The sequence below is a fragment of the Bubalus bubalis genome, chromosome 14 (genome assembly GCF_019923935.1).
Source record: "Bubalus bubalis isolate 160015118507 breed Murrah chromosome 14, NDDB_SH_1, whole genome shotgun sequence".
Lineage (NCBI taxonomy): Eukaryota > Metazoa > Chordata > Mammalia > Artiodactyla > Bovidae > Bubalus > Bubalus bubalis.
In genome coordinates this window covers 30,463,419-30,475,866 of record NC_059170.1, presented here as the reverse complement: position 1 = coordinate 30,475,866, position 12,448 = coordinate 30,463,419, and the positions used below count along the sequence as shown (strand labels likewise).

Sequence of the window (12,448 nt, the reverse complement as noted above, 5' to 3'; positions counted from 1 at the left end):
TCACTGGAACACCAGCTCCATCAGAGCAGGTGTTTTTGTCTGTCTGCCGCTGTATTCCTAGCACCTAGAGCCACCCCTGGCACATAGATGCTCAAAAATATTTGTTGAATGGATATTTACAATTAAAATGACCATAATAAGGGCAGAAAAGTGATTAAGAGTAAACCGAGGCTTGGATTTAGCTTTTTAACTCTCACTGGCCACGTGACCTTCGGAGGAGCCCAATTTAGCTTTGGGGATCCTCAGTTTCCTTATCTGTAAAAGGAGGATGAGGACTTCATACATTTTGGCTCATTATAAGGATTAGACAATGGCACACGTTCAAGTATCGATGGATGAAATGATGCCTCATGTCTAGCAGTCTTTACCCATCCTCCATCCTCCCGCTTTTCCCAGAAAAACGCGGGGCAGGTGAAACATGAGTGGCAGATGAGTGTTGAAGCTGAGGTTCCTCACACCATTCCTCATCTCACAAATGTTTGAAATTTTCTAAAATAAAAAGATAAGGAAGAGGCAGCAGAGAGCCCCAGCTCAGCTAGTGCCCGAGCACACCGTACATGACTTGCTTCCGGCCTGGGCTGCCACTTCTGAAGGACGCCGCAGGCTGGCATCATCACCCACATGCTCCGGCCCTCCCGCCGGTAGGCTTGCCTCTCACTCCTGGCTCCCGATCTCCCCCTGGGCCGCACACCTGATCTCCCCCAGGTCCTGGCTTAACCTGCAGCCATCTCACACTCTGTGCCCCCAATCGGATGTGCCAGGAAATCTTCCAGACACAAAGAACCAATTCTGTATAACTGCCAACTTCCACCTCAGCTGTTTTGCATCTCCCTGGACTGAGGGCCTGGCAGGGAAAATCCACCTTGTGGAGGGCGCCATCAAAAGACCTGTCCCAGGAACACCCAAGTTAACAGGAAAGCAGTTTCAGCTGTGAAAATAGATGCTTCCTTCTTCTGTATGGGATGGAAACACATCTTGGGAACAGCCGCTGTCTCTGCCTCCCAGAGGGATGGACTGACTGACAAAAATATGCAAGGAGCACCAAGAGGGCAGGAGAGCAGCAACCCTGTGTCCCAGTAGCTCTGCCGGGCAGGGTGGAGGGATGCCGAGTGAGTGAACATCATAGGTGCTGTGGTCATCTTGACTCTTAACACTTACTGTGTGGCCTTGAGCAAGTTGCTCTGCCTCTCTGAGCCTAGTTTCCTCACTGGTCAGATGGATTTGATGACAACCATGCACATCACCCAGGGTAACTGTACGTACCACTGGGACCTTACGCGCCAAGTGCTGAGCCCAGTAAAGGGCCGGGAATGATGGTTCCCATTATTATCACTTTGGTATTTTCCATGGAACGTGGCATGCTGTCAGATGTCTAGCTTTAGTGATGGAAACTTCCAACCCAGCTTGGTTTTAAAGAGCCTTGGCCTGAATGACAGGGGGGCTTGGTGTGCCATGCAAGCCTTGCCAGGGATCTGCTGTGTGAGCCCAGCCAGCCCTGACCTCTCTCAGGGCTGCAGTTTTCTTGGTCGCACAAAGAGGTGCTGACTGACGGCAGCTCTCACAGGCCTCCTCCGGCTTTCCAGGTCTGGGAATCCACAATTCCAGCCCTGTGGATCGAGACAGAGACACCTAGAGGCAGTCTGTGCCCATGGCGGGTGCTGAGTCCTAGGAACTATTCAGTCACACCAGCCAGTCTCTGCTCAACTTGTCTTCCCTGACTGCACAAAAGCCACAGAGAAAAAACGTGATGCTCGTGTTCACTAGCGACAGCTCTTGTTTTGTGAGCGCCTCTGCTCTGTACGCAAGGACTTTTGCAGGGTGCTTTACCAACATCAGTCCCACTCCCATAGATGAGGAAACCCAAACAGAACGAAACGATGACGACTGAATGTAACGTGTGGTAAGCTGGTACTAAGTACGTACTGCATGCCAGGCACAGCTTCAAGCATGAAACGTGGGCTAACTTAGTCCCTGAAATACAGTCGTTGATGTCATCTCCACTTTACAGATGAGGAAACTGAACCACCGGGCTCAATAAATTGTCCAAGTAGGCTAGGCTGTGCCTGTGCGTGGAGAGGCTACAGTGCAGAACCACTATGCCCACCAGAGTTAAACATGCACTAATATGTAATAAAAAAAAAAAAAAAAGGGAAAAGTAATAAGTAGCCTCCGATAAATCCTGGGGTGAGGGTTCAGAGGAGGAAGACATCCATGGAACAAGAGGCAGCACAGAGGCAAGGCTGAGTAGGTTCGGACATGTAATGATACAGACATATAGGAAATGGCATCTCGGGTGGCAGGAACGGCATAAACAAAGGCACAGAGATGAGAAAGTTCAGCTGAGGCTGTGGATTTGTACAAAGGCGTTAAACAAACTTTGGTAAAGTACGCCTGCAATGCGGAAGTCCTGGGTTTGATCCCTCAGTTGAGAAGATCCCTTGGAGAAGGGAATGGCAACCCACTCCAGTATTCTTGCCTGGAGAATACCATGGACAGAGAGGAGCCTGGTGAGCTATTATTATCCACAGGGTCACAAAGAGTCGAACACGACTAAGCAACTCACACAGACACACATTTACCAAACTGGGTTAGGCCCTGTGTTAATGGCCATTAAACAAACCCAATGCCCCTTATTCGTATGTCTGGGGAACCCTGGAGTGAAAAGGGTCCAGCTGGGGCTTCTACAAATGGAGGCCATCTCAGGGCCTCTCAGGTGCTGATACACTTGAGCTGCCAGGAAATCTCTGGCTGCAGGGCGGAAGTCTGGCCATCTAGCAGCATCTCAACAGGTCAGCTCTTTGGAAAACATGTGGCTTAGAAATAGGGCCTGTCAGGGAGGGAGCCCAGGCCCTGTTGTAGGTTTTGCTTTATTTTTTTTTAAAGAAAACTTGGACCCACTCAACAGTTTTGAGCAGGAGAGTGACATGATCAGAATTGTGTTGACAGACCAGAAATCTGAACGCATTAAAAAGAGGCGGGGGTGGGGGGGGGCACCTTCCATCAGTTCAGGACTACAAATAAGAAAATAATCTGTCGCACGGAGCCATTGGAAGCAGCGAGCGAATGCGTGTGGGATTCATACAACAGTTTTAGACTGCCTTCCTCTCACACACCCCCTCTCCATCTGTCGCAAAGGGCACCAGGAAGATGCAGGGAGGAAGATTCCAGCTCTAGGGGCTCCAGAGCTCAGCAGCCCAGATCGGGGGCTCTGACAGGAGCCACACTGCTCCATGAGCTGTCATTTAGGAGGGCCAAGGGGCTGCCAGTGTTCCCATCCTCAGGGCACTTTCAGAGAAACAACTGTGGCTCAGTTAAAAACTTCTGCCCCAGAAGGAACCCTTTCACAAACCTCTATCTGAGCTGGATGGGGACCCTCTCACACCATTGGAAAGTACCCTTGATTAAGTCATCAAACATCTCCCTTCTAAGGCTAACCAGCCATAAGGTCAAGATTCAAAATCCAAGCTGCCTACCACTGACCCCCTTGGGCAAGTTACTTCCCTAGTCTGGACTCTATTTTTCTCATCTGCAAAATGGGGATAATAGCCAACTCACGCTTTGCTTTGCTGACTGATAAGATAGCAGATCACTTGGCAGATAAGGCACTACTTAGGATTCAGCCAGGAATACAGGCAACATTCAAGGAATGCTGGTTCTCCTCCCTTCTCTCAACACGAGGATCCCATTAGGACTTCATACATGCTAAATGATGGCAAGTAAAGGAATGAATCACACCACGAGTTTCCACGGGGTTGGGAAAGGAGTAATTAATGGCAAGAAAGTACCCAGAGAACACCAAGACCTTAAAGGACCTTCCACAGACTCTATGGGGCCAAGGCACCCCGCCCGTTTTTTCTTCTTGTGAAAGAGGAAGTGAGTTGAACTTCACCACTTAGGAAAGTACAGAGGAATCACCAGCATGCTACCCTCTTCCGAAGGGTGAGAGGTTCACCAGAGTGCTCAGCTGTCCCCCAAAGCCCGACACCCACTTTGGCCTGGCCTTCTCCAAATCAGAGCAAGGAGCGAATGGGAGTTTATCTAACGTCTGTCCAGCAGGGGTCCCAGAGGTCCTCAGACCCGGAGGGGCCAAGTGAGGAGCCTGCAGCCTTGGTGTCAGGCACTGCTGCTGCCACTGCAGAGTCCAGCTTCCCAGGTGCCCCCAGTCCAGGCCCCTTGCCCTTCTTGCCGCCTCAGAATCTCCCTTGGTGAAGCTGTTTGAGGAAACACTGGCTCCAAGAACACAAGTTGGTGACTTCACTGGCCTCTTTTCAGAACTTCTCTTTGGCAACATTTGTGCTGAAGGCAATCTTTAGAAACTTCTTCCCTGTCTCCCCTATCCAAGATAATTCACATGAGCAGCCCCCCTCCAAACAGTGATCATGTGAAACCATAGCAGTCATGTGACACCTCCTAGGCCGACAGTTCTGCCGGAGACACTAGCAGTCATTCAATCCAAAGATGCCTTCCCAAGCCTGACATTTGAGTTCCTCACTCAAACAAATCCATTTTCTTAGAAAATTGGACAACTGCCTCCTTCTACCTTCCTGCTCTTCTGCCCTGCCTCTCTTCTGCTTTGTCATAAAATCCATGCCTGGAGACCCGAGGGAAGGGTCTGAAGCCCCATTCTTCAGCCAAACCAGGTGAATTCCATGCCAGGGCCAAGGGTGACCAGGACTCCTTAGAACCGAGTGAAGGATGCTGAGAAGCTCGAGCTCTGGGGGTGACACCCCTTCCCCACCACCCTCAACCAAGAAATGTATTCTTCCCTCCTAAGATTTATTTATTTCAAAGTTAATCTTGGCCCCTCTGCTGCTCCCACTTTTTCAGGCTATTGATGCTGAATGGATTGGAACGGAAGTTTTACAGCCTAATCTTTACCATTTTATAGATTGTTTTTATAGCAAAAGGGGGAGAATTTCCTCACGAGAAGGGTGTTGGTGCTCCCAAGGCAGCCTTGGGAAAGGCAGCTGCCCACTTGTTAATCAGCATCACCCTGAATTTCCCAGGGATGGAACCACTGGGTCCTGGTTAGAGAAGGGTCTCAAACAGACATTTAGAAATTAACTTGGGCCCAGTTCCCTGCTTCAGGGAACTTGTGAGAGAATCTCGTGCATCCCAGGCCAGGAAGGAGGGCAGGGCAGGGCCTCAGACTTTCACTGGGTGTAAATGGTCAGCTCAGGCGGGAAGGAGTAGATCGGAGACACCACTGGCTCATCAGAGAGACATGAAATCTATTAGGGCTTCCTCTTGCCCAGCAAGGGCCCAACTGTAATTGAAATACTGGGGGTGGGGGTGGGGATGTGTGGGGGTGCCTGCGTGGGTTCTGGGGGCTCAGTGGAAACAGTGGAGCAAAAAGAAGCTGCTGTCCACCCCCACCTCTCCCTCCACCCACTCTTTGCTAGTTCTCCCTTTCTCACCGCTATCAGATGGTTACCAGTCTCTAGGCAAATGCAGAAGGAGGGGGGAGGTGGGTACTGAGCTCATCTTTACCTCCCTCCCTCAAGAGAGGGAGGTGCAGAGACCCCCTCTGCTGACAACAGGGCTTCAAGCAGCCAGAAACAAAATCCCATTCTCCCCCCAACAACTCCTTTAACACAGTTTCTCTGCCCTCCACACCCTCCCAGGAGACTCAGGGTGCTGCAAAACCCCTTTAAGAAGCAGGGCTCCTGAATGGTGACCTCACCCTTTGGCGAACACACGGTAGCCTTCAGAGCCCGCCTGCTGGAGACAGCCAGGTGTTTGATGTAGGCCGACAAAAAGACATGCTCAGAGCCACAGGTAACAGCCCCACTGAGCACCTGAGCAGCAGCGAGCTGCCTGGAAACCTGGGGAAGGTGGGAGGAAGGAGGGGGGCCACAGAGCAGCCGGGAGCACGACCATCCACCCAGAGGCTTTGGCAACCACAGGGACAATCCGCTGTGTTTCCACATCGGTATCTGCAGATCGCAGCCGCTCACCCCAGAGTTACCCTGGCCTCCCTTTCTCTTTCCCCCATACTAACACTGTTTTACTCTGCGCACCAGAGGGAGAGCTCACTCTTCCCCAATTGTCATAGCCTGTTTCTGTTCCATCCTGGCCAGTACAGGAAGGATCTCTGCCCCTATCCCCTTCTCTCAGCCCCTGAAGTCAAACATACGGAAAACATAAGACCTGGGAGAGAGATTCCAGAGGAGCCAGGGCGCCTTGCTCTGAAAGCCACTGACAGCCTTCCTCCCCCATCAGATTGGGCAGGGACCAGTGAACCAGCTCTTCTGGGTCTGTTCTGATGGCCAGCATAGGGGCGCACAGTCAGAGTCCAGAGAGACTGGGTTCCATCCTTGGCTGTGTGACCTTGGGCAAGTCGCTGTCCCTCTCTGGGCCTCAGTTTCCTCATCTGTAACCCTGGTTACAGGCACCTCTCCCCCTATTACTGCTAGACATTAGCCGAGTGGCTCCGAGTGGCCGGCTGAGAGGCCTGGGCCGGCAATTTGGGGACGGCAGCGGTGGGCGGTGCGGGTGCTTACCTGTCCAGGCGCTGGACGCGGCGAGCAGCAGGCAGAGCAGCGGCCTGAGGCGGCCGGGGGCCGGACGGGCTGGCTCCATGGGCCGCGGCTGCGGAGCGAGGAGGGAGAGCGGCCGTGAGTGCGCGCTCGGGCGGGCGCGGGCTGGAGCGGGGAAATGACTAAGGCTCCCCCCTTTCCCCCCACCTCTCCTCCCGGCCGGGCTTCCCCCCTCCCTGGAACGGGCGCCTGGAGCGGCTTAGGAGGCGCCGTGAGCGCCGCGGTTTTCGGAGGAACACCCCTCCCCCGAGCCCCGCCACCCCGGAGAGATCAAGAGACGGAGAAGGGGAGAGACCCCAAGCGCGCGAGAAACGAAGCCAGGGACAGCCCGAGAGAGCCGGCAGGAGAGGGAAACAGACCCAAGGGAGCCAGGCAGAGAGCCAGAGACACAGAGAGGCGAGAGCTGAGGAGAAAGAGCGCGCGCGGAGTGAGCGAGGCGGCGCGCAGATCGAGACAGACAGAGCGGGAGAGGGAGGACCGCGAGGGCAGGGCGAGGGGCAGCGGGCCCGGCCGCCCCCGCCGCTGCCCACCTGCCCCACCCGGGCTCCTCGCGGCGCCGCGGCTCGCTTCCTCCGGCCCGCAGTCTGGGCAGGGTCCCCCGCCCTCCTTCCCTTCCCCTCCTCCCGCCGGCCTCGCTGGAGGCTGCGGGGCTCGGGCCCCGCGGGCACCTCCGCCGAGCGCCCGCCAGCTGAGCGCCCCGGGGAGGGAGGGAGCGAGAGAGGGCGGTGCGCAAGGCCCGGGCACCCCTTCATCCCCGCCCGGGCCCGGGCTGTGGCCCCGGCCGCCGGCGCCTCGCTCGGCTCGGGACTGGACGAACCCGGGCTCCGACAATGTGCCAGTTCAGACGCCCGCGCGGTGGCCCCGGCCCCGAACCGCCTCCCCCTCGCCCCCTCCCTCAGCCAGCCGGGCTCGGACCTGCGCCGCCCGGCGGACGAGAGCTGCGAGACAGTGGAAGCGTCGCCGGGGCTGCCCCGAGGCCGGGCCCCTCGCTCCACTTTGCGCAAACTTGTTTTTCTAAGGTCAGAGCCGCAGGCCGGCTACATCGTCCTCTTAAGGTGGACTGGGGAAGTTGCGGCCGGCCTCCCCTCACCTCCGGACTCTGGCCGCTGCCAGTCCCAGCTTCCCGCCCCGGGAGGCTGGAGGCGGCTCGGGAGCGCGGGGAGTGGAGGAGGGGGAAGTCTGCCTTTCGCCCCTCCTCTGCGGCCCTGTCCCCGGGCCCCAGAGCCAAAGCCCCTCTCGGGGTGGGTGAGGGCCAGAGGGGCCCCTATCCTTTCAGATCTGGGCCGAGGTGAAGGAAAAAGCAGGAAGTAAGTGAAGGTAGGGGGAAGGGGGCAGGAAGGAGAGAGTGATGGTACAAAAATAGCGTGTGTGTAGGAAGGACTTCAGTACAGCCTGGAAAAGCGGCGCGGGGAGGAGAGGGAGCTGAAGGGGGGCTGTGGCCAGGAAACCGGGGGGGAAGAGTCCGGGCCTCTCTGGGGAGGTGGGCTCTCCCCGCCAGGTGCCTGTCAAGGAGGTGCCTCTCTGTCAAGGATGGCTGCTTCAGGGATGGGGAGGGGCCAGGAAGAGGTGCGGGGCCAGGGGAACTTGAAGGCCTGTGCTTCAGGAAGATGGCAGGGGGTGAGGAAAATGAAGGGATGGGAGGAGAGCAGGAGCCAGAGGCCTGGAGGCAGGACAGAGCCTGCTGGTGAGAAAAAAGCAGCCGTTTTCCCTCTCTCAATTCCTCTTTCTGTCCCCTTCTTTGAGGGAAAGCTGTATCCCCAATAGCACTCAGGTCAGGGATGGGGGTGAGAATGCTCTGATCACCAGGCCAAAGAAGGCTCCAGACTGGGGGAGGGAATGGAGTCAAAGACCCTCTAATTGTAAATAAACAATAACCACTTTGGTTTCAAAAAGCCTTTAGTATGATATGAAGCAAGGTGGGAGAAGGGCCAGTCCTATAAACTGAGGAGAAATTGAAGCCCAGCGAGGGTATGGACTTGCCCAAGGTCACACAGCAAGACCTGGGGTAGAAACAAAGTTTGAATTTCTGATTCCCAGGTTAAAGATCTTTGTACAGTGACACCCTCATCCCTCCCCAACCCTACCCCAGCCTCCCTGTTAAATGCCTGGTCTTGACGTGGTGCTAAGACAAGGAGGCAGGCAGAGTGCTGCCTCGGTTCAAATCCTGCCAGCCACCTCTTTTGAGCTGTGTAGACTTGAGAAAATACCTGATTTCTGTGGCTCCATTTCCTGAGCCAACAGGAGTATCAACCTAAAAAGGCTGGAGTGAGGATTAGATGAGTTGGTATTTGTACAACATTTAAAAACTGCCACATGGCATTTGATAAATAAGTCATGCATATGACAGCAGTCCTCAGGAACCTACAGGGTTCTGGGCAGTATGTGAAGTGTAAGGGGATTTTCTTTGGGCAGGAAATGCAGCAGGGACCCACACCATATCCCTGTCTATGAAGAATTTACATTCTAGTGGGGAGACAGATAAGTAGACAAGCAGAAATAATTAATGAACAACAGAAGGTCGAGTTACACAGTGAGAAGGGTGCGCTGATTTGGATAACGGTAAGTCCTCCTGAGACTGGGAGCTGAATCACAAAAAAAGGGCAGCAAGGTGAGGGTTGGGGGATTTGCTGTTCCAGGAAGATGGACCAGCACATATAAAGGCCCAGGGGCTAGCTTGACTGGAGGGCAGTGAGCAAAGGATGGGGGAGACTGGTCCAAATGGGTGACCTCGCAGGCCTTGGTAAAGCACCTGCATTTATTCTGCAGGGAAGAAATAATTGGCACTGTTAAGCAGGGGAGCGCCATGGTCTGATTTATGTGTTTAAAAGGCCACTGTGGCTACAAGTGGAGAGTGGGCTGGAGGGAGGAGAGTGTGGAATCACAGAGATGTTCTGGGGTACTCCTAGTATCTGAGGTGAGGGTAGGAAGTCTCCAACTGTTCAAGGCCACATCTGACTGAAACCATAAAGGTGACCAGTGGGGATCCTGGGTAAATCCATCACCCGAATCTATCTGGGTGGGAGTCGGGGCAGGGGCTGCTGCTGCAGGTCAGAGATGAGGCAGCCTCCTGGCCTGGGCTTCCAGAAGGCTCTGCTGTTCACTGCACACATACACACAGACCTGCCTGGGATTAGGAACCTGCGGATTAGGGAAGGATAATAATGGAACCAGCTGCTATTTATGTAGCACCTTCGGCCAGGGCACCCAGCAGGGCTTCCCAACAGCCTCCCTTCTTCATCAGGAGGGGGTCTGGGCCTTGTTATCCTGAATCAGCATCTACATAAAAATCACCCTTGGCCAACTGCCAGGGCTGGGATATCACTGAGACCAATGGGCATCTGGATACATACTGTGGTAGAGGGACAATTTGCCTGAGGTCACGCAGATTACGGCAGATAATTGAGGTGAATCAACCCCTTCCATGGGAGGCATCCTGGGCTGCCCCAGATTAAAGTCAAAATGGCTTTGCCCCTTTCCCATTCATTCACACACTCGTCCATGTTTATTAAGTGTCTGCTATGTGCTAGGCACTAGGCTGGGCACTAGGGATGAAGCAATTGAGAAAAATAGACAAGAACCTCACCCCAAGGAGCTAATAGTCTTGTGGGGACAAGCAAGACAGTCTGTAAAATAGCTAGTCTGTCAGAGGGGGGACAGGCTACAGGGGTAAATGAAGCAGGACTGATGATGAGAGGGGAGGGCATCAGGGGAGGCCTCAAACAGGTGATATTTGGGCAAAGACCTGAAAGATGTGAGATGGAGCCAGAGGCAGCTCCGTCAGCCTTTGGTCCTTGACTCTGTAACTCCCTAGTATAACACGTCAGCACATCCCTCACTGGACCATGCCTCCACATCCAGAGCCAAAGCACTCCTCAGCCCCTTCCTTCCACCGCTCAGGTCCAGTCCTCTACCATCTCCCACCCTGTGTGTTCTCCACTCAGCAGCCAGAGGTCAGACCGTGTGCCTCTCCTGTTGTCCAGCGTTGGTGGAAAGAAGATGTGAAAGAGTACGAGGAGAGGAGGGTCAGGGTCTTGAAGCCAAGACTCTGCCTATTTGACTCATGCAACTTGGGGGAAAAATTTTTTTTTAGCCTCAGTCTGCAGCAGCAGCAGTCTGTTCATCAGTGAAACAGGAATAGCAAGATCCACCCTGGTCAAGGGGTTGATGGTGGCACAAACGTGAAGCTGCTGTGGTAGGAGCATTTGTGGAATTTGTCCCAGCCGGTAGGGTGATGGTGCCCTTGTATGTGCCAGGCCCGTTTACAGGGATTGTCTTGTCAAAGCCTTAGAAATTCCACCGTGTCCCCAGAGGTGAGGAAACAAGGCCAGGGACAGAAAGCGACTGGACCAGGGTCACTCTGCCAGAGCCTGCAGGAGCCTGCAGGGACCCAGCTTTGCCGGGCGCCAGCCCTGCGGGCTCTGCTCCTCGTTTCCCATCACCCTGGGCTGGCGTCAGCAGGCAGGCCCGCCAGCCGCCTTTGTGTGGGGCCTGTCAGGAGGCCGGAGCTGCCAACGACCTATTTTTCTGGGCAAGAGGAGCCATTTGGAGTTAGAGGCCTCAGCTGTAGAGCCAGAACAATAAAAATAAAAACAGCGAGGACTCCTGGGCAGCTTGGACCAGGGAAACAACTGCCCCAGCAAGGAGCTCCTGAAGGGCTGGAGGGAAGCTGGTGGAGGCTGAAGGAAGGAGTGTCCTCACTGCGCCCCCTGTTCTCTGACCCACAGGGGGGTCATCTCCAGAGGTCACATGGCTATTTTATAGCTGTGGAAACTGCAGATCAAAGGGATGGGGTTACTTACTCCGGACATGGGACAGATAGCTAGTGAGCGACCAAGCCAGTTAGAATTTGAACTCACTTCTCCAAATAATAGCAGTTTCCATTTGTTCAGCATCTTCTATGCTTTGTTGCTGTTATTTAGTCGCTAAGTCATGGCCGACTCTTTTTGTGATCCCATGGATCGTAGCCTGCCAGGCTCCTCTGTCCTTGGGATTTCCCAGGCAAGAATACTGGAGTGGGTTGCCATTTCCTTCTCCAGGGAATCTTCCAGACCCAGGGATCAAACCCAGAGTCTCCTGCATTACAGGCAGATTCTTTAATGACTGAGCCACCTGGGAAGCCTCCTGTTGTGCTTTACTGGCATGTTTTTTGTGACATATTCAAACCACACCTAGGTACTAAGAATTCCTCTAAGCTGCCTTAGAGGGGTCTCTGCTCACAGGTCACTTTGCTGGACCATCCTTTTAAAAGTCCCTTCCGCTACCCCAGTGTGTTCTGCCTCCTTCTCTACTTTCTTTCGTGTTCATCACAGGCATCGCAACCTGCCAGCACTGTGCCTCTGCCCTGCATGTTGTCCATCTCCTTAATGAGCCACGGGTCAGCCTATCCCTGGGCCCAGTGCCTAGCCTTGGGCACATACTATGGTGAAACCCCCAGCGCTGCCTCTGACCAGTCATGGGGCAAGGTTCTCTGTCCATCTGTGCCTCACTTAACCAGATTCAGGAACTGATGGAATCAGACCTAAAAAGTCTCTAGTAAGGAAAATGAGTTAATCTGCGGAAAGATATTGGCTATTGCCATAGTTTTCTCCCAGCACTGAGGCTCCAGGGCCTTAATAGTGAACAGTAGGTTATCAGTAAGTATGTATTCAATTACAAAAGCAACCTGCCCACAATCCCACGATAAGACATCTAAAACATCCACCGGCAGAGTCTGGATTTGAAGAAGTGTTTCTCTGAGCCTGTGCTTCAATGCACTCTATAATCACCTCTCCACGGCCCCCACCTTCCCACCACATCCTCACCTGGAATGGTTATTAAACCACGGATCCCAGTTTCTGATTCAGTAGGTATCAGGTAAGACCTGAGAACTTGCATTTCTGACAAGGTCCCAGGTGATGCTGATGTTGCAG

General features: G+C 54.0%; 1 protein-coding gene across 5 annotated transcripts in view; it reads right to left on the bottom strand.

Moving 5' to 3' along the window:
- The window catches only part of SIRPA (signal regulatory protein alpha), a 43,684-nt gene extending 35,847 nt beyond the window's left edge, over positions 1-7,837 (bottom strand). For 2 of the 5 annotated variants that reach the window (XM_006042043.4, XM_025263932.3), the window contains exons 1-2: positions 7,070-7,350; positions 6,504-6,591 (exon numbers count right to left, since the gene is read on the bottom strand). In XM_006042043.4, coding sequence (XP_006042105.4) covers positions 6,504-6,591; positions 7,070-7,291 — 310 coding nt within the window. In that variant the 5' untranslated portion in view covers positions 7,292-7,350. The other 3 variants (XM_044927850.2, XM_044927849.2, XM_044927851.2) reach the window with 3 other exon arrangements.
- Positions 7,838-12,448: the final 4,611 nt, after the last annotated feature.